This window comes from Nesoenas mayeri (assembly GCF_963082525.1).
Source record: "Nesoenas mayeri genome assembly, chromosome: 1".
Taxonomy (NCBI): Eukaryota; Metazoa; Chordata; class Aves; order Columbiformes; family Columbidae; genus Nesoenas; species Nesoenas mayeri.
The window spans coordinates 203,742,148-203,762,631 of NC_137541.1; the positions used below are offsets into that span (position 1 = coordinate 203,742,148).

Genomic DNA, 20,484 nt, shown 5'->3' on the forward strand with positions numbered 1-20,484 from the left:
CTTCCTCCAGCATCCTCCCGCTCCGGCCGCGGCTCCAGCGGCGCCTGCGCAGTCACGGGTGCCCGCTCTCCCCTTCCCCCGAAGCTTCGTGAAGATTCCGGAAGGCTCCGGCCGGCTCTTTCCGCTGGGGGAGCCGCCCCGTCCTCTGGCGCTGCCCGGCTTCCGGCTGCCGCCTCCCGCCCCGCCGGGCTCCCGTTCTGCCGAGCGGCGGGGTACGAAGCGCCGCCGGCCGCTCCGTCGCCATGTCGCTGCTGTGCTACAACCGGGGCTGCGCCCAGCGCTTCGACCCCGAAACCAACACGGAGGGTGAGAGCGGAGGGGAAGGAGGAAGAGGGGTGCGGGGTGCCCCGCTCTTTGCCACCCCCTTCCCGGAGAGGGGTGAGGGACGGTCTCTCGGTGGCGTTATGATGGGTCTGCAAGGAGGGTCTTCGGGTTCCCCGCCACCCCCTCTGTGCTGCCCCGTTGCCGGCGCCGCGGAGCTGTCACAGGCCCCCGGGCAGGGAAGGCCCTGGCCGGGGGAAGGAGTCCCTCCCGCCGTGGTCTGTCTGTCACCGCACGGTGCTGGTACCGCCTCGGTTTTGGGGCGGTCGGACGGTGCTGCCGGTGTCTGCGTTCCGGGCCGCTGGACAGCGAAACCCGGACGGTGCCCCGGTGATGCGGGGCTGGCGGGGAGCCCGGCGCTGCCCTTCTTTTATAGTAATAAAACTGCTCACAGCTGTATGAGGAAAAAGAGGCAATAAGAAGCCGTTCTGTACATTACTGTAAGGTGTTCTAAAGGTAGAAGCTGGAGGCCTCCAGCAGCAGACGGCCTCTGAGGGTGTTGAATACATGGCAGATATCAACGACTGTAGTATGTGGACTTGCAGCAGGTAATTACACGTATCTACTTTGCTTTGCCAAGTGCTGTGAGCTCCTGTTGTGCTTTCCCTGTGCATACTGGGGATCCAGTACCTGGTGAAACATCTTAAAAATGCTGTCGTTTCATGTTTCATAATTCCACAGAAGCTGCAGGAGAGTGATTTGAGTTGTTAGCAGGCTTGCTCTCAATGTAACTCTGTTGGCTGAATGTCTATAATAGTCCCTTTGCGTTAGCTTAATTTCTACTGACCCACAAGATTAGAAGAAGGCTAACGTGTTCTAGCATGTGCCTATTTTCTGATTAAGAACCATGGCATAAAGTGTGTTTATTTTTCTGAGCTAAGTATTTCCAAAGAGGGGCAGCATTTTGAGTAAGACTCATTAACGTTAGTAACAGAAAAAGTAGATGTAGTGATTGAATGCTTCCAATTAGTGATGTCTTCCACCATCACCCTCTCACCCCTTTACCACAAAAGATAAAGCAGATAGGGGTGTTTGTGTTAAAAGTTCTCATTGGGGCTTCATGACTTGTATTTGTAAAATAACAGTTCTTTACCATGTGTTCAAGTGTTCATGATCAAAGTTGTAGTAGATGCAGTTTGGTTGTCATAGCCCTATGCTAGTAGTGTGGTGCTTGGATTGGGAAAAACAACTTATTGAGATGAAGTTTGTTTTGGTAAATAGCTAGAACACTTACTAGAATTATTGTGCCCTAGACTAAGCAGTTCTAAAAGTAAATGTAGTTATTCATAAACCACTTCAGAAAACAAAGTTTGATAAGGCATCTAAATCCATATTTAGCTGTGTATGGCTGTCAGGTTCTAATGTTTGTGTTTCAGAACTGTGTTTGGATTTATTGTAAAATATTGTGAGGATTAAGGCTAGTACATGTGTTAAACAAACACCAAAATACTTATTCCTTTAATAAGTTTTGCATTGACGTAATCTAATATTTAAGCTTAGGATCAATATATTAATAGGAAGTTTTCTTAAATGGAAATAGGTAGAAAATAAGGCCTACTGACCTCAAAGCAGTTTTGGATTTTTCAGGTTTTTTGTCTGCATTCAGCCTGCAGTATAGATATTGCTATAGCAGTGATTGATGTGAGATGCTATTAATCTCTTCTCTTTAGAATCAGGTGGCTGAAAATTTCTGTAGAAACTAATTGTTTCTGAACTATGAGTGGCAACTGATTGACATAAAGGACTGTGTTCCTGTTAAAGAGAGGCAGATAAAACAGCCTGAGGGCAAGCATTAAAGTATGTCTACACATTTGTGACTGAGTGCACAGTTATGAATTAATCCATGGCGTGCCTGGCAAGGTACACGTTTCATGTGCATTTTACATGTGTTAACTATTAGTTAATCCATAGTGTTGAAGACTTGTAGAGCATCAGACATGGAAGTCAGAACTTAACTTCGGAAATGATAGTAGGTTTTTAGATTCTTTTTTCTTTTTTTAAGCTGTGAATGGCCACATGAACATTTCTAATCCAAGGCCTGGTCAAGTTTTGCTGCTAAAACACTGGTATATGCGCACTTTTGTTTAGATTTGAGAGCAGTGCTGCTTAATGACAATTGTAAAGGTAGTGTGCACAAACAGGCAGAATGTGCATAGGTTATATGTGTTTCTCAATTTCTTTACTGTACTGCAGTGGTTTTTGGTTTAGGCTATAATTTGGATCTTTCTTAATATGGTTTAATTTGTTCCATTGCCATAACAGAGGCATGTACTCTTTTGTGCTTGTTTATACCCTTTTCCTTCAGATCCAAGTTAGTTATGTTGCACCTGTAGGACAAACATGATCACAGATCTGATGAAAGAAATATTTTGTGTATTTCTGGGATGGAGTTGCAAGAAATTGTAGGCTAAATTTTTTAAGTCTGTGTGGCCAAAGTCAACTTTTCTTTATCCTTACTTAGTCCCCACAGTTAAAACTTTTCCTATAAAGTGCACTTTCTGATCCACTGTCTTTAGTATGGCTTTCTGTTTCTCAGGCTAAGCCTTTCTTTTCTCTGTGAACTATTTACAAGCTGTTACCATACCATGTTTTCAGTGGAATTAGCTTCCTAGCTTCAGCACTACTTGAAGGCATCAGCTTACCCGAGGTTCTGAATGAAGTTTATCAGGTTTAATGACCTTCCATTGCTTTGAAGCTGCAAGCATTGCTTGTAGAACGTGAGAGTGTTTCCACAGGATGGCAGATGGGTTGGCAGGTTTTATATAGACAGGTGTCTCATTTCATCCTCAAGAATTCAACAGGATTCCATTGTAAATATCTCAAAGTTCGGTTCACCTGTACCATTTTCTACTCTGACATTCAACAAGAAGACGTAATAAAGTGCTGCAATGAATAAGCAAGGATGTAGCAGTAAGGTAGCAGCAGACAGCAATGTGTGCATTGTGAGAATGGAGTTGGTTTGAATGTGAAATCAGTCTAAAAACAACCTGAAAATTTGTGGTATATGCATTTCCAATAATGATCTGAGGGTGAGAGAAAACGCTTTGTTTTGAAAAGCCTTGAGTTTGTCCTGGTTAGGGAAAGGTGTTAAAATCAGTGGAGAGTTGACTTGATCTTTTTTTTTTTTTTTTCAGTGAAAAATGTAGAATAGCAACCAAAGACTGGAACTTGAACCCTAACAAATCAGAAATAGGTGTGCTCAGGTGGCTGTTTATGCGTGCTAAATTCCTGGTTTTACCCACCTAGTCTGAGGTGGGATATTTTTATGGATGTAAACTCTAATCAGATAAGAGTTGTTGAGCTTTGTATGAGTGAAAATGAGTGGTGTGTCCTCTGGTAGGCAGATTGGTCAGACTGCTTAGCAGGTGGTTCTCACTGCCTCTTTTTGAGGTAATGCAGAACTCTGTGTCTCAGCATTTTCTGCTGTGGAACATCCATGGCCCTCATAAGACAGCAAAGGCTGGGATGTCATTTGCTCCATTATGTACCTCTGGCAGAGAGGGCTTCAGGGAGCAAGGAAAAAGGATTGGGCTTGGCTAGATGGACAAATAGACGCTTGTCAGTGTCTGGCTTGTGAGCTGTCCCTAAGCTAATTGATTGTAAGGTGGTTTTGGTCTCTAAAAAGGTTGCACTAACACCACCTCTCATTAAAACCTATATGCTCATGAGGCACTAGAAATATTAATTTAGGTCTTCTGATTCAGAAATAACCTTTGCTGCAAACAGAGCTTAGTTTTACTACCATGATGTTTATGATGACATACTTTTATACTTCTGGAAAAGAATAACCTATATTTTAAATTTTATTGGATTTTGCTGTGAAGTCCTGGGCTCTTTATACAAAACAAACACTTTTTTTTCTTTTTTTCTGTGAAACTTACATTTACAAAAGCATTAGCTTTTCATCCTGAAGCTGAAGGAATTGGTAGAAGTTCATGGATATGTATATGGATATGTATGTATAAGTCGTCAAGCTGAAGGACTAAAGTCCCAAAATATGTGCCTTGTGAGCTAGGGTGGAAACTGTTGTCAAAGCAACATGTCTGTCAAACTGTATGAATGCCTTAGACTTAGAGGCACCAAATATAAAGTAAATGCTACTAAGCAAGATTTCTTAAAAACCTACATACTTATAAAATAATGAAAACAAAGTTATTTGTCCTTAAGCCCATTTAATATCTGTAGGCAGATTACCAATAAAGTTATTTATCACTTTTCTTTTTTACTTCTTATTATGTGAATTGTGATATTTTCACTCTTTTGTTTTATGGAAGCTTATTAGAAAAATTGTTACTGTTTGTGTCACTTTTAATTTTAGCTGTTTCTAACAACAAAAATTTTGCTTTAAAGACTAAGAGATACATAGTGTTTCTCATCACTTTTAGAGTCAGGTCATTAAAATATTATCGCTGCAGTATTTGACAGGGAGAAATTATGTAATCAGAGCAGTTATATTACACTTGTAAAAAATACATCTGTTAAATAAAAAAGGAACAGCTATGTAATGAAAAAGTGTAGTGTTGATAAACATCTGTGAAGATAATTCAATTAATGCAAATCATGTTTCAGTGTAATGTTTGTACAGAGCCTATTGATTAATAGCATTGACATATCTAAATTGTGTATGTGGAAGACTGGCCTTTGAGTTCAGGTCCTTAAATGACCTGGGGTACCACAAACAGTGAAAAAAGAACAAGCTAATTATCATGAGTAAAATAATGAACTCAAGATTTATATTAAGATAATTTTTTGATCAGAGTGCTTCTAGATAGAAAGCCTTGATTAGCTGCAAATAGATGTATTTGCTGCTGTAAACCAGTATTTTATGTCTGTCAGGTGGCCATAGGGTCATGTTTTTACTTCTTCTGAGTTACCATTAAGGATTAATTATTGATGAAGGCAAGGGAAGGTCCATAGAAAATGTACTTGCTCCACATGGAGCAGAAGTTTGCCTTAGATGCCTGCTTTCTGATTTGTGGTGTATAATACAGAAGAAAACATCTGTATTATTTAGGCTTAATGTATACACTCAGAAAGCTTATTCTGTGGAGTCTGTGTTTTCCTTCATAATTGTGTGCACTTCGGGAAGTGGGACAGCTCATGGGATACATGAATTGCAAGTGTGAAATTTTTGCTGGGTTTGTGATCAATTGAATAAGGATTCTTAGTATGCCTGAATATTAATAATACTCATTTTCTTCTAGATTCATGCACATATCATCCAGGTGTGCCAGTCTTTCATGATGCTCTCAAAGTAAGTATGCAACTATCTTTTTAAGTCTTACTTCTTTTTCCATACATGTAAAAGAATATGCTCATTTTCCTTTTTCATTCCAAATCTTTCAGTGATGTAGAAACTGATGTTCAGCCTGTTTGAGCAACCCCATGAAATTAGTAAAGCACATTTACTCAAAACTGTAGAAGAAATTAAAAACTGTACTCATGTGGTCTAAATGTTATGCAAGTCTGTATGACACATTTCCTATTGATTGACTTCAGGTGTCCCAGCAGCTTAATTAAGTCCTCTGAATAGGTCTTCAGAGGCATTGAGAAGTGTCATAGTCTTTAATTAGCCTGCTTGGAATTTAAACTAGCTGCTTGAGATCTTATGTGGCTTGTGAACTAATGTGCATGTGACATTTACCTGATGTAAAAAATAAGTGTTCTGTTGATCTGACAATCGGGTATATTGGTGAAGTTAGGGCTGGTTCCCATGCCTCTGATGCAGCTCTCCAGGATTCTTGGGCTACATCTGTAGTGGTGAATTAAATATACCTGTGACCGATCTCCAGTACTTAGGCCAACTGCATAGCCCATATTTGTGATATTAAACTGTTTTCCTACTTCAGGATCTACTGGATGCTTCTGGAGTGCCTACAGGGAATTATCTGAGACACAACTGACAAAACAGCACTGGAAATCATTCTAACAATAGTGTATAGCCAGAAATCTGTTGTCCAGAAATGGAACCTGACATAGTTTACTGTATTCATACAGATGTAGCCTAAGTGGCCTTTCTTAGGCCACCAGATTGCAGTTTAACTGAGCTTTGAGGCAAGCATTTTTTCTTGGTATTAAGGAACTGCTGCTGCTGGCAGTGCATCTCATCCCTGTTCCATAATGTGCTGTCTTTCAGGCTCATGGAAGTTTGTGCATATGTGTCGTGTAGCGTATTTTCTGTGAGCTGTGGCTCATATTGCAGTAAGTGACGCTGGAGTCAGCCAGAGCATGCTACTAGCAAATTGGGTGGGCTGATCTTAGATCAAATACAATACAGTTACTTAGGTCAAGAGTCTTAAGTAGGAGTAGTTACATGTATGCAGTCCTAAAATTACATTTAGGCCTTGGAAGGCAACTGTGAGGCTGATGTGGCCCCTGGTGAAAATGAGTTTGACACTGCTGACTTAGACTATGACAATTTGTTTGGTACAAAATTATAGTACATAAAACTTCTACCTAATTATAAAGACATAAATTAGGCAGTTACCTCAAAATATTTACTCCCTCTTTTTCTTATATATGCACTACTTTTGAAACAAGTATTCCTTTCCCTCCTCTCCTTATCTCTTGGCTTAATTACAAATTTATCATTTTGTATGGGCATTTTTCTTCTTGCTATGAATTCTAGATAATGTAAGCAGACAGAGTGAACCTTTTGTCTCCTTGCCTGTGGAAACAGTTTATATTTTGAAGATATTTCAGAACCACGTACCTAAAACCCATTGTGCTACACTGCTTAAGCTGTCAAAGCGGTGGTATATTTATTAGTCAACTTGTTGCATTTAATAAGGTTCTTCGAGTTGTAATATACATTATCCACAGAGGCAAGATAATTTCTCTCTAAAATATGATTTCTGGTTGTGCCCTTGGTTGATATAGTTAGATGGCTATACAAGGCAGATCTCCAGCATTGTGGTGGGAAATAAGCAGTTTTAAGACGACTAGTGCTCAAGGAAATCAAAAATCCTCATCCTTTTAGGAAGGGGGCCTGTACATTATGCCACAGGTGAGCCTAGTCTCAGGTATAGTATTTGTTTTGTTTGCATGTTGCTTTATGACATAACATAACATTTCAGTTTTCTGTCATACGGAATTGGCGCTTAACTTGTCATAGAAATATTGCCTCACATTTACTGAACTGTCAACTAAGGCAGTATGAGTGAACTAGAAGTAGCAGCGATAACAGGTTTCTCTGTCTTGGCTTTTAAAAATGCAGTTGATGACAGTATTATCCAAAGAAAGGAAAAAAATAATCTCTAATCCTGATATATTGCATCTTGTAAAGGAATATAATTAGTCTTTTGCTTTTCATAAGCTGTTGCCAAGTTAAGGCAGTCACATTTGTTTTGTTTTTATTCCGAAATGTTTATAGGGTTGGTCGTGTTGTAAGAGGAGAACAACAGACTTTTCTGACTTCTTAAGCATTGCGGTATGTACTCATGATTATTTACGATTTTTATAGTTGTCAAATGATAGTAATAAATATTAAATTGTATATATGCTTACATGTTTGAAATTTGTGTGCTTTTGTTAAAACTGAAATCTTGCGTGCACTATTTTTTCTTGATACAACGTTGATGTCGAGTCTCATTTTCAAGCTTTAATGGTTATAATTAGTTCTCTCAAAATCTATTTAGACACTTGTTAACAATGAAAGAAGGTCAGTACTTTTTGTTACTTTGCTTGATTATGGAAAGATGGTGTATTTCTTTAACATACTTCCAAATTAAGAGATTTTCAGTTTCAGTTGTAGGATTTCCTTTGCAGCCAGTGTTTAGTGTAGGCTAAAGGAGAAGATGGGGCTGAAGAAATAAATCAGTTGCAGATTTTGATAATTTTTAATTGTGCGCACAGACTACAGTACATATATATAAACATATGCTTTCCATAATAGGGCTGTACAAAGGGTTTCCATAACAGTGAGAAACCTCCTGAGCCTGTTAAACCGGAAGTCAAAACTACCTCTGAACGAAAGGAGCTCGCTGAACTGAAACCCAAATTTCAGGAACACATAATTCAGGCACCAAAACCATTGGAAACAATTAAAAGGCCAAGGTACAGTATACAGAATTAAATTTTGCCAGATTTGTAGTCAGTTGGCCAAGTTAAAGCTCATTCGGTTATTCAGTGTTACACATCTCGTATAGTGTAAAAACTCACAAATTAATTTTAAGAGCTTGTGTTTGGCAGCAGGGATGGTGTTATCTTAAGCTTCAAAATGAGATAAAAGACCTCTGCTTAGGAGAAGGTAATATTGGATCTCTCAGCATTTGACTTCCCAAGAAACAAAAACTGTCTATAGCCTGTAGCTTAGAATGCCACTAGCAGTTGTGTTTAGTATTTTAAACAGTCATAAAAGTAATTTTAGGGAGCTTTTATATAGATTCCTTTATCTGTCTCTTTATTTAGGGTTTATATTTAGGGTTTTCTGTTGAAGTCCAAGGCTGCCTTCTAAATTTCTAGTCTCTTTTTCCCATAAGCAGTAAGAATTGGCATTTACAAATCTGATTTGTTTGTTTGTTGTTGTAAGGGAGGTTGGAAAGGAAGAGCCTTATAGCAGGATTAAAAGTTACTACTTTGTTGCCTTTTTAAAATTATTTTTCATGAAGCTGACATGATAACATGGTCATTTTTTTAGCCCAGATGAGCCAATGATAAACTTACAGCTGAAAGTGTCGGCTTCCTTGAAGCAAGCACTAGATAAACTGAAACTGTCATCAGAAAACGAAGAGAAAAAAGGTAAGGATATAGGGAGGTTAAGCAGAAATATGATGCTAATTGTCACACAAATAACTTAAATGTTGTTTTGTTTGTTGTTGTTTCTGAAGTAATTATGTCATATAATTATCTCCTTGTTCTTAATAGTCTGGGAAATAACTTCCAGTCTAGGGAATGATAATCAAAGATGAAATGTGAGGAATGCGAAGACTTGGGTGTTAGAAGCAGTATGTTCCTATTCAAATTATTTGAACTCCCTATTTTCTAAGATATCCAGGTAGAGGGATGGGAACATGATGGGAACATCGATTTCTGGATGACTGAAAGAGTTTCCCAAGAAATTAACTCTACTCCTATGTCTTTGCAAACACAGTGTCATATAAAGTCTTAAATAGGTGATGTTCCTCTGAAGACTAGTTGGTTCTCCCTTGTCTGTTTTTCCTCTTTTTTGTCATCCCACAGTTTATTTGGAATTTGGTTTCAGAACTACATGGCTTCTTAAGAAGCACTTTCAATTGCATTTGCAGCTATTTGTTCTTGTGCCAAAGCTGTCATTTACTTCTTTCTATGTGGTATCCACATTCTTTCCTTGTGTGTGTTAATAGAAAACAACTGGAGCCTTTCACAGTCTTAGTTTTACAAAACCCAACAAGTGATTGTTCTCTTCCTCTATGATTGGAATAATCCTCTTCAACATTTTTTTTGCCCCACTTAAAACAATGTAAAGGTATGGAACCTAGAATCTGATGCATGGGTAATACAGCTTTTGGGATGCTCACATAATTTGTTTCCTTGTACTTTTCTGGCAGACTTAAGTGCCAGGCAGAATATTGGTAGCTTGAGACTTTGTTTGGTTGCGTTTTTTTTCCTAATCTACTCCTTAGCTCATTTTACTTCTTAATAAAAGCAGAATGTTTAGTACATTTTACAGTTCAGTTGCAATTTTCTGTAATATGCTTCTGTTTCCAGAGGAAGACAGCGATGAAATCAAGATTGGGACTGCCTGTAAAAATGCAGGCTGTTCTAAAGTAAGTGATCCAGTTTCATTCTTAAACCCAGCTGTTAAACTGTTGTGTGCAGTTCTGTTTTTACTTTCTTGGGTGCTTTTTGTGTGCTACAATTTGATTTGGAAATGGCACAAAGTCCATCAGGCTTAGTGAGTGAACATTTGATAACATACTTTAGTGTGGACAAATGTGGACTGTTTTGTACTGGGGATGCAGTAAGTTTAAGATTACTTTTTCTTAAGTGTGTCCTGAACTTCTAATTTATATGTCTGCCAAACTCATAATACTGATGTATTTCAACATAAAATGTTAAATAAAATGTTGGTGAGAGGTGGGTTACTAATAACACTTGAATTGCTCTTGATAATCTGTGTATAGATCAGAAGCATCTGCAGATCTTATCAGTTAGTGGTTCGTGCTAGAAGAATCCACAAATAAAATGTTTGAACACTTCTAGCACCAAAATTAGTCTGTATATTACATAGTCAGACTGAAAGCTTTTTATACTGACACCCTTGTGCTATACAGAACGAGCCAGTGGAATTTAAATAGGTATTTCACATCTGACAGATTTTGAATTTTCTCCTGAAACTCTAGTGGCAGAAGAATTTATAGCAGTCTTTTGTTTGTTTTTAGGAAGAGCTGATATGATATTCAGTGGCAGAGTTGTATATTATTTAATTTACTTCCTTTTGAGAATCCATGTGTTTTATGAATGATAAAATTAATTTATTTTCCAGTTAACAGCTTGTTTTCTCTGACTATTCAGAATATTTTTAAAGATATCTTGGGGATCTGAAGTGACCTTTATGAGGATAGGTCATCACATCATTGACATACTCCATTGAATGTTAGTAGGAGTGCCAGTGAAATTTTGTGAATGAAGGTCAAATGGCTATTTTGAAAAGCTAGGGGAAGCCATTTGGTTTAGATTATTTACTCAAAAGCTTTGTTGCTGTTGTAGGTTGTGTTTTGTTTTGTTTTACTTTTTCCTTTGGTCCACATCCTGTAACAGCAATATACTTTAAATGCTTTGTTTTACTAGACGTACGAAGGACCACACAGCACAGAAGAAGTATGTATATACCATTCTGGTGTACCTATATTCCATGAAGGGTTAGTATTCTGTTAACTTTAGTTTTTTAATTATTCTGCTATGTGTTCCTGATTTCTTGTAGATGTTGCCTTATTTTCATTCTGTATTTCTTCTTCAGTCAAAAATGACAATACTTGAAAGGGGGTATACTAAATTAACATTATATTGCACAAAATAAAGATCTTAAGTACACATAGTAACTAGTGTCTTAAATATAGTTTGTTAATTGCTTTGTGAACTTTCAAGGATGAAGTATTGGAGCTGCTGTAAAAGAAAAACATCTGACTTCAATACATTTTTAGCTCAAGAGGGCTGCACAACAGGAACACACGTATGGACTAAAAAGGATGCGGTAAGTAGCGTTAATGTTGCATTCTGTAGCTGGCCATTCTGAATTTTGAGCACTGAAAAGTAGTTGGTAGCTTGATTGAGTTATTAGTGTAGTTGAGCTGTTATGGATTACTGCCTCTGAAATAACATGGAAGATACGCACAGCGGGACAATGTGAAATGGAATTTAAAGTACTCTCTGATAGGAGTATACTTGTAACAAAGTAAACCTTTAGTTTTCATGATAAATATAATACCTCTGTTTTATAGTAAAAGTGCTTTTGGCAAATTCAGGAAAAAAGCAGTGTTTTCTGCTTTGTTACTTGAGAAAATATATGGTATTCCATATAGAATATGTTTGCTATATATTCCTGTAAAGTAAGGTTATTAGAAATCTTTCCTCTTCCAAAGACAGTAAAGAGAGCAACTGTACATGTTCTGTGCTTCAGGTTCATTCAGAACATCTGAGTTGTTTAGGTCAGCATGGCAGGGCAAATGAGGTTCCATGGGTGGGAACAGAACGGCCTCTTTCTGTCTAATTTGGCTTATTTTTATTTTTCTGTCTGTTTTTCCGATCTGAATCTAATGCACTGTTTTGGTTTAGCCACCATTATAACACACGCACACAGAGCATCTGTTTAGTTTGTGGGTATTTCTTTGCAATATTGTGAACAAACTGCAGAATTACAAGGGGAAAAATATTCCCATTCAAGGTTTAAAAGATTCTTAGAGAAAATTATAGAGCATAATAATGCAACTAAACACTTACTTTAAAAACTTTAGCTGGTCACATACTAGATGCATGTGAAGACAAAATTCTTGTTACAAATACATTGTTTATTGCTGAGGCAGAATTGGTTTGATACTGTGAACATCAGTAACATTTAACAGAAGAAAATAAAGATATATTCTAAAAAGTGTAGTTCTATTACATCATTCTATAACAAATACTTCACAAGTCCTTTACTTCCTTCAAGTCATGGAATTGCTGGTTGCTTTGAAGATTTATGTTTAAGAAGTATTTTCAAATACAGAACAGAAAGATTAAGAAGAAAAGCTGCAGTTATGAGCCTAAAGCAGGAGGATATTCTTGTAAAGAATTTCTCCAGATGTTTAGAAACTATGTGTATATTGAATGTGTGTATACTAAGCTAATGGGCTTCTAGCTACCAGAGTTTTTTTGGCTTTACCTCTTTGTTGGTTTTTTCTTGTTTTTCACCATTTATTTTTCCTGCATCAGAGAAAAAAGAGTAATATTCAATATTTTTTTGCAGTAATATGGAAGTTTCTTGGAGACATGGCTTTCTTTGTTCACTTGCTTTCTACCTGCTCGATAACTGTAGTCTTGAAAAGGAAGTTAATCCAACACATAACATTTATTTTTATTTTTTGGCATTTGGGTTTTTTTGGTTTTCTATCTCCATGTCCAGGTTTCTTACTGTAGTCTCTGTCATAAGCATTGATTTTTTTTTTAATTCGTTTTTTCACCTCTAATGTTTGTTGGGAACCAGTAGCTGAAATATTAGTAAAAAAAAAGATGTAAATGGAGTCTTGCAATCTCCTGCAAACATGAAATATAGACCCTTATTAGCTACACTTACTGGCTATCAAAATAGTCCTGAGCTTTTATCCTGATGAATCTTGTAAAAATACTCCTCAATGCAATTTACTATCTTTTTTTCTGTACCTTTTTCCTTATAACAGGGTAAGAAGGTAGTTCCGTGCAGACATGATTGGCACCAAACTGGAGGAGAAGTGACTATTTCTGTATATGCTAAAAACTCTGTTCCTGAGCTCAGCTATGTAGAAGCAAATAGCACTATGGTGAGTATCTATCTTAAGATGTATTTTTTTTATACATATATATATATATATATATTTTAATTCTTCCAGCAGCTTGAAGTTAGGGAAATCTGGCTTCTACTTTATTTACAAGGCAGAGGTAACATAAGAATCTTTTCTGAGTAGCTACTTTTTCTTGGCATTTGTGTTTGTTCAACTATGTAGATCTCTTTTGGTTTTTTTCTCCCCTCCTTCTGTTTGGACATCTGTAATGTTTTGGGTTTGTTGTTTTTTTTCTTTTTTAGCTACAACATAATATGTTAAAAATATCTTTAATTTGACTTTGGCAATTAAAACCTGATTGTAGTAGATTTACTTGGTGATATGCGTAAATAATTATAGATTGATGATTTAATTATATTTGGCTTAATGTAATTTAATATTGTTCTTCATGGTACGCAGTTTCACAGCTACTAATATTAAACAAGTGTTAGAATGCTTCTCTGACTTCTCAGTCGCACATTTAGAGAAAATGATACAGCTTCCAGGATGGAAACCACTGTTGACTATGATACTGTATCAGAATTTATTAGAATAGATTTTCACTTCTATGTCTGAGGGATAATTTGATCACTTTGTTCATTGTAGGCTCTGAGTCCTAAATGTGATATATTTTGCTTAAACATACCTTAGCTGTCAAATATTTTATTAGCCTGACAAAATTTTCTGTTGTTTTTCCTGTTAAGTTAAATATCCATATTGTATTTGAAGGAGAAAAGGAATTTCATCGCAGTGTGAAATTATGGGGAGTAAGTATAAGAATAATTTTTCTATCTTAATAAAATCAAACCTTAGCTGCTTCTCTTTCAAAACATTTTTCCTTGTTTCTCTGCTTATTGAAATTCAGTTGCATGCCATTCAATAATTACATTTAAATCTGAATCTAATGCCCCAAGTGATCAGTATGACCTCACAGTTGACACTGCTTTGAGCAAGCGGTGACCTCCTGAGGTCCTTTCTGATCCCAACACCATGACAGCAGTGTTGCAAGAAACCCTTGATACTATGTAGTCGCATGCTCATGTATGTGTTAGACCAATGTATATGTTATATATGCATAGGCATATGTTCATAGCTTGGAAATGGGAGAGGGCTGACTTTTCTATGTAACAGAGGGAACTCCATCTGCCTAAACATCTACTCAATTTTAGTGATAAGTTGCTCTTCCTAGCTTAACTCCCAAATACCTAGCAGTCTGTTTCTTAAACTGAAGTGTGAAATATGTTTTCTCTTCTAGGTAATTGATGTAAAGAGGAGTTATGTGAACATGACGGCTACGAAGATTGAGCTCACTATGAGAAAAGCGGAGCCCCTATTATGGGCAAGTCTTGAATTACCCGTGTCCAACACAGAACAAAAAAAAGAGAGTTCAGATCAATAATGATTCCAAGAGACGAGTTATTTCCCATTATGAAGTGGTGACTTGCTACTGTAATCAAATATTTAACTTTTATATAGATTATTTTTTTTTTAAATTCTAGATCATATGTTCCATTCTACAAAGAAATTTGACGCACAGTAAGTGAGGGTGTAAACCTGAAGGGTAATAGCTATTTCTGCTCTTGCTTCCGTGAGTATTTTTATCCTAGTTGAAGTGTCTCCATGAAGATTTAGAGTAAAGGAACTATTGCCCTTTGCTTACAGCCTTACCTACTGTACACTGACTGTCCAAATAGATTAATTCTCAGTCCACTGTGGGTGTTAATTTTTCAAGTGTTGGTTTTAGACTGGACCTATGGGATAGCACATGTTGAATTCAGCACTGTTCATTGTGAAGCATACAGTAATACAGGTACAAAAATGGTGAGTTTATGAAGCGATTAACATGCAGTTCTGCATCTAGAATTAAAAAGTACATAAACAAATATGAAAGAACACTTGTAGAACACCTTTTGACTGTGAAGGGATGGAATAAACGGTATTTTGCTAAGGATTTCAGTACTTGCTGACTCTTTTGCTGCCTTTAATGTATAACAGCAGGAGATCAGATTAAAATAAAACCAAAGTTGGCAAGATGGCTTTTTTTTTTTTTTTTAGTCCTGTACTGTTGGTATTTGAATTGTTATATATACGAGTGAGAAGTGGACAGTGAAATGGCTGAGTAATTTAGCAGCTCAGTGGTGGATAATATACAAATAGCAGAGTATTGTAAAATTACCAAGGTGCTGTAGATATTTGACAGTGTTTAGAATGTATATTCTGTCCTGTTCTACAATATTCAAAATTATTAATCTCTTTTCGAAGTAGGTGCATATGTGCAGTAGAAGACAGTACATACACACTGTAGATGTCTCAGGAAAATTATTTCCATGCATTGCTCTTGTTTGCGAGGATGGTAATCCAAGAATTAAATTTGTCCTGTGGATAAAATTTAGGAGAAACAAACGACAAGCTTTAAAATGTCTGTCTCAAATCATAATTGTACCTTTGGATTAAACTACTTTTTAAAATATTATTTCTTTGGAACAGCATAAGCAAAACGCTGTAGTTAGAAATCAAGACCGTGTTTTTGTTTTCAGTTCTCCATCAGTAAAGATCTGTGAAAAACAGGATAGTTTTAAAGATGAGACTTATCCAAGCAGCAGCTCGTGCAGTAATGTTGTTTTCTTTTACTGCTTGACATAGTTCCTTAATTTTGGGTTGCAGCTGGAAGAAGAATGTTTTCATGTATAAGTCATGTAAAATGTACACGATTATTTATTGTGCCAAAACTTACATATGGAAACAAGCAGTCCTCTGGACTGTTGAAATGTGTGGATGCTCATCTGCCTCCCTTGGCAGACCTGAAATAACACCAGGAGAAACACAGAGCGAAGTAAAGGCTTTAAATGTGGGTTCCTAAGAGTTTTACTGTTTTCCAACAGGTATAATTTGACTTGAGCTCAGAGTTCTGTCTCTAGCAGTACTTGAAATCCTACTTCATGCTTAAAGTAGTAGGAAATACATTACCAAAGACACCATCCCTAAACACCAAGAAAATAACTACAGTGCTGTAAATATGACATTTTTTTGGTGCTTCTTTTCCTGTTTCTTTATTGACTTGGAGGGAGTTTGGTTGCTTATTCCTTGGGCTGCTATTAAATGTTCCAGCTCTAAGTTCTGCCTTAGAGATTCTGTTTACTGCTAAAAAAAACCAAGAAATTGAAGATGGCAAGTACTATGAAGTGATAGGGTACAAGCTTACAAAAAACCACATGCCTGCAATTGGTCCTCTAAAAATCATACACGCGTTCCCTGGTCTGTTCTGAAGCAAAAAGTGGAGCTCCTGCCAGTATAATACTGAGAGCAATCACTTCAGTGAATGAAAAACTCGGTCTCGCAGTACCTGTTCACGTGCCATCTGTGGTTCTGTGTGCGGAACTCTGAGCTTGGACAGCAAAATGAGCCACGTTTAAAAGCCAGGATAAAATTCTTATTTAACAAGCGAGTTCAAACGTGCTTATCCATATGGATATATAAATACCCTGGATATCTCATGTTTTCCACTTTTTTTTAATATACTTTCAGTTTATCTACATCCTCCTACAGTAGGTTTACATAATGTAAAATCTGTTTTAAAGAACTATGAGGGAAGTGGAATTTCTTGGGAAAATTTGTGGTTTTAAGCAAGTCATCTGCTGCCTTACAATACTAAATGCTAAATGGAGAAAAATGTGGATGAATAGATGTTCTGCTGTTACTGGTGGAGGCTTTGGGACCCCATAGCTGGTTTTTTAGAGTATGTTCTGCTGGCAGCTGGGTCAGTGTGGTTGTAAGTGAAAGAAAGTTCCTGCAAACATAGTCCTTAGCTTTGCTTTTGCTCTTTATTCATTCTTCCTACTCTTTTACTGGTGTTCATACCTTCAGCAGAAAATTATAGATACCTCAGGAGTTCCATAATGACTTTACCCATCTATGACAATAAAACCAAGTTTAAAATTCACCTGTTTAAAAAAGTAAGCAAACAGAGAAACTTTGATCAGGCTTTGATCAGGCAAGAAGCTATGGGTTTTACAAATAACAGCCTAGTTTTCCATAGCCTGTGATATTTTTCAAAATAAAACGATAAACTTTCAAATTGCATAGACTACCATGAGTCTCTTGTTTAATTGCATTAATTTGTAGCAGCCTTTTATAACCAGATATCTGCATCTATGATCAGCCTGCAAAAGCTTTATGTCTCTGACTGAATTTGGGTGTTTTGGTCGGTTGCTTAGATCAGTCTTCAACACGCTGGTGTTTGATCCTGATTATTTGATGAAATGACATCTTGACGTGGGTAGTGGTAGCTGACACTCAATGGAATATTGGTGTGACTGGACCTTTTATTAGTAAATGTGAAGGGAAGGTGAAACCATCTGTAATATACCAGACCAATGACAATACTTGCTCAAAAGCAACATCTGAGAAGCAAGCTAAGTGATTTTTTGATCCTACAGGCTTTCACCGGTCTAATAATAGTGAAACTGAATTGCAAACAGGTATGTACTCGAATACTTGCAGTTAAATTTAACCTTTTTTTTAATGTTCTCAGAAGTTGTGCTGTATTTAACAAGTTGATTAACTTGCTACAGTTATTGACACTTTAGAAGCCGTAGTGTGTTTCAGTACGGGTTTACATGTTTCACATGTTGACAGTGTGTTACACGTCTCAGAACTGACTGGCCGGGTGCATCTAAAACTTTTCTCTTACAATGCCACTTTAATATGAAATATTTTATGAGTATACAAATTTATGACAGAAATTTTTATCTTCTCCCTCATGTATAAGCTCGTGTTCCTGTCTGGCATTATACATCATCTGTAACAACATTTGGAGGAGCTGGAATTTAATGTTAATACACTGTTAAGCACTGGGCTGTTCAGCTACCCCGACTCTTAAAGTTTTTCGTGGCACTGATGTAACTTGAGAAAAAAAATCTTCCATTGGATGATATTCTGTAACATGTACATTATCAAGTCACCATTTCAGTAGTTTAGGGACTAGTTTTAATAAGAATTTTGCCTTGGAAAAAAATACAAACGTAACAATGCATCCTTTGCTTGCATTCTTTAAACATGGCATGAGTACTGTTTAAATACTGTACCTGTTAATCGTTGGACTTTCCCAATTGCCACTATTTTTTTTTAATCTCCATTCAGGAATGAGATACTTTTTAAGGTAATGAGTTACGTGTCTGGAACACTGTATTAAGATGGTATTAATTTTCCCATTATGAGAGTCTTGAATTAAAGTTGGGGAGATGTCTTTTTGCATGGTTATTTGATTCTGCACATTCATAAAACTTACATATGCAGGAATTAATCTCATGACTTCATGCTCTAGGTTTTTCTTTTCTAAATGTATTCAATAAAATTCTTATTACATGCTGGTTGCATTTTGGGTTTTTTTTTTTTGAATTCTCCAGCTCTGCTGCTTTTTGTTCTACTTTCTTGATTTCCTGGAAAAAGGAAGAAGATACCCATCAAAACCTCTCTTCCTGCGATGAAGAGAAGAAGTATTCACTTCTTGGGGACTGAAATTTCCTGTGGTAATAAAAACTTTGTGTTTCCTCAAAATTTGGGTAGGTGTTTTAACAGAAAAACAGGGTACTGTCACAGACTTTACAAACTAACATGCAGTTACTGTGCCAAATAATTGTTAGTTACACAAACTCAGTTTCTTTGCTTTTGCAAACTGAAGGGGAGATGGGGTGCCAGCAGGATGGGCAGGCAAAGGGTCCGGTCCTTGAGACGTCTCTGTGGGCAGTACAGATGTCAACCCCTGTTCATAAAGTCAACGTTTTCCTGTTCAACTTGGAATATTCTGTTTTACTGACACAATGTTGGCATGAACAGGATTGAAGAGCTTCTGCACATGACCACTGTCAACTACGTGTTTGTAGTCAGTCCTGTGAGCCTGAAAGGACAGAGGCTGCAGGAGCAGGTACTTGTCATCTGGCAGGATGCAAAATGCATAATTTGGGGTTATTTTTCTTTCTTTAGCTGAATTGGTCAACCTATATGATGACTGATTCTGGCTGTCCAAGAAGCACGCAGGTATTTTGCAGCCAGAGCACTTCCGTGTGAGAAGGAAGCATCTTCTTGAATAAAATGCTTTTATTACTAACTGGAAACAAGTATTTGAAAAATTACTTTCTGGTTTAATACTAATCAAAGCTGCATTGCAACAGAAGCCATTAAGAACTAGATGGAGGCTGTTACCTTACAACCATTTATGAAATATTTTTAGTACAAAATGTGTTTCAAATTGATGATAAATAGTGATACTGCAATATTGCTCAATTCAGTGCTTAGGAAAAAATTAACTTAATGTGTTTCTAGCTTAATATGCATGCTAAACCTAATTTGTTCTTCCTCTGTTGAAAATTAGACTGATGTGTAAGAGGCAGAGTTGATACTGTGCGCTTTTAGACCCCAAGGGACTTCATTTGTTTTGTTTTAAGGGAATGCTTTGTGATCAGGTTATATTGTTGTATATACATACACATTAACCCAAACTTTAAATGTTCTGCTTTCATTTGTGAAAGCAGTTAACATTTGGAGTGGCCATTCGGGAACAAACCTACAACAAAAGTGTTCAGTTCAGAATTACACTTTATTTGTAGATTAGCACTTCAATGGATTTATAAATTAAATGGGATGTTTTTACTTTCCAAGAGCAGCTAACAGCTGTAAAGGAGGTAAGGCAGAAAAATGGAGGATATTAAAATGTAGTTGAATATATATATATATAGTTATAGTTGAATATACATATATATATATACACATATATATATATTTTTAGGAGAAAGGTTTCCACATTTATAGAAAAAAAGGAAATAGTTCATAGAAAACATGCTAGGGCTGAAGGGTAATACAGAGCAACAACAACTGCGAATGAGCCAAAGCACTGAATCTTTTCAAATCAGTGTTTAATTTTTTCCTGTATCTATAAAAATTCACCTTTATTGCTATGTTTATGTGAGCAAAGTGGCGTTGCCCAGTGTTTCCTCTTCTGCTGTTTTTCCTCTCTTCAATTATATTTTATTTTAGAATGCAAACATTAAGTTTATTGCATTTGTTATTGAACAATTATATTGATCCACGCTGCCTGAAGACTGCAGTGTGCTTGGGACTTGCACAATGAAAAGTGAACAGAGATTTCAGTGTGTTTGAAGTGGCCGTACCAAAATGTTGACCACAAAATTCT

General features: G+C 36.9%; 1 protein-coding gene across 4 annotated transcripts; it reads left to right on the forward strand.

Annotated features, from left to right (window-relative positions):
- Positions 1-200: 200 nt before the first annotated feature.
- CHORDC1 (cysteine and histidine rich domain containing 1) lies at positions 201-19,370 on the forward strand. 4 transcript variants are annotated; one of them, XR_013923086.1, is made up of 13 exons: positions 201-306; positions 5,526-5,575; positions 7,694-7,750; positions 8,216-8,376; positions 8,960-9,060; positions 10,009-10,067; positions 11,092-11,162; positions 11,389-11,494; positions 13,176-13,295; positions 14,000-14,062; positions 14,551-14,744; positions 17,732-17,773; positions 18,064-18,114. XR_013923086.1 is itself a non-coding variant. In XM_080356940.1 (11 exons), exons 1-11 carry the CDS (start codon positions 243-245, stop codon positions 14,692-14,694), a joined length of 996 nt encoding a protein of 331 aa, XP_080213066.1. In that variant the 5' UTR covers positions 201-242; the 3' UTR covers positions 14,695-19,252. The 4 variants fall into 4 exon arrangements, 1 of the variants encoding a protein (XP_080213066.1); XR_013923084.1 differs by adding an exon at positions 19,278-19,370 and having other exon boundaries at positions 14,551-18,823; XR_013923085.1 differs by lacking the exon at positions 18,064-18,114 and adding an exon at positions 18,701-19,252 and having other exon boundaries at positions 14,551-17,773.
- The last annotated feature ends 1,114 nt before the right edge of the window (positions 19,371-20,484 follow it).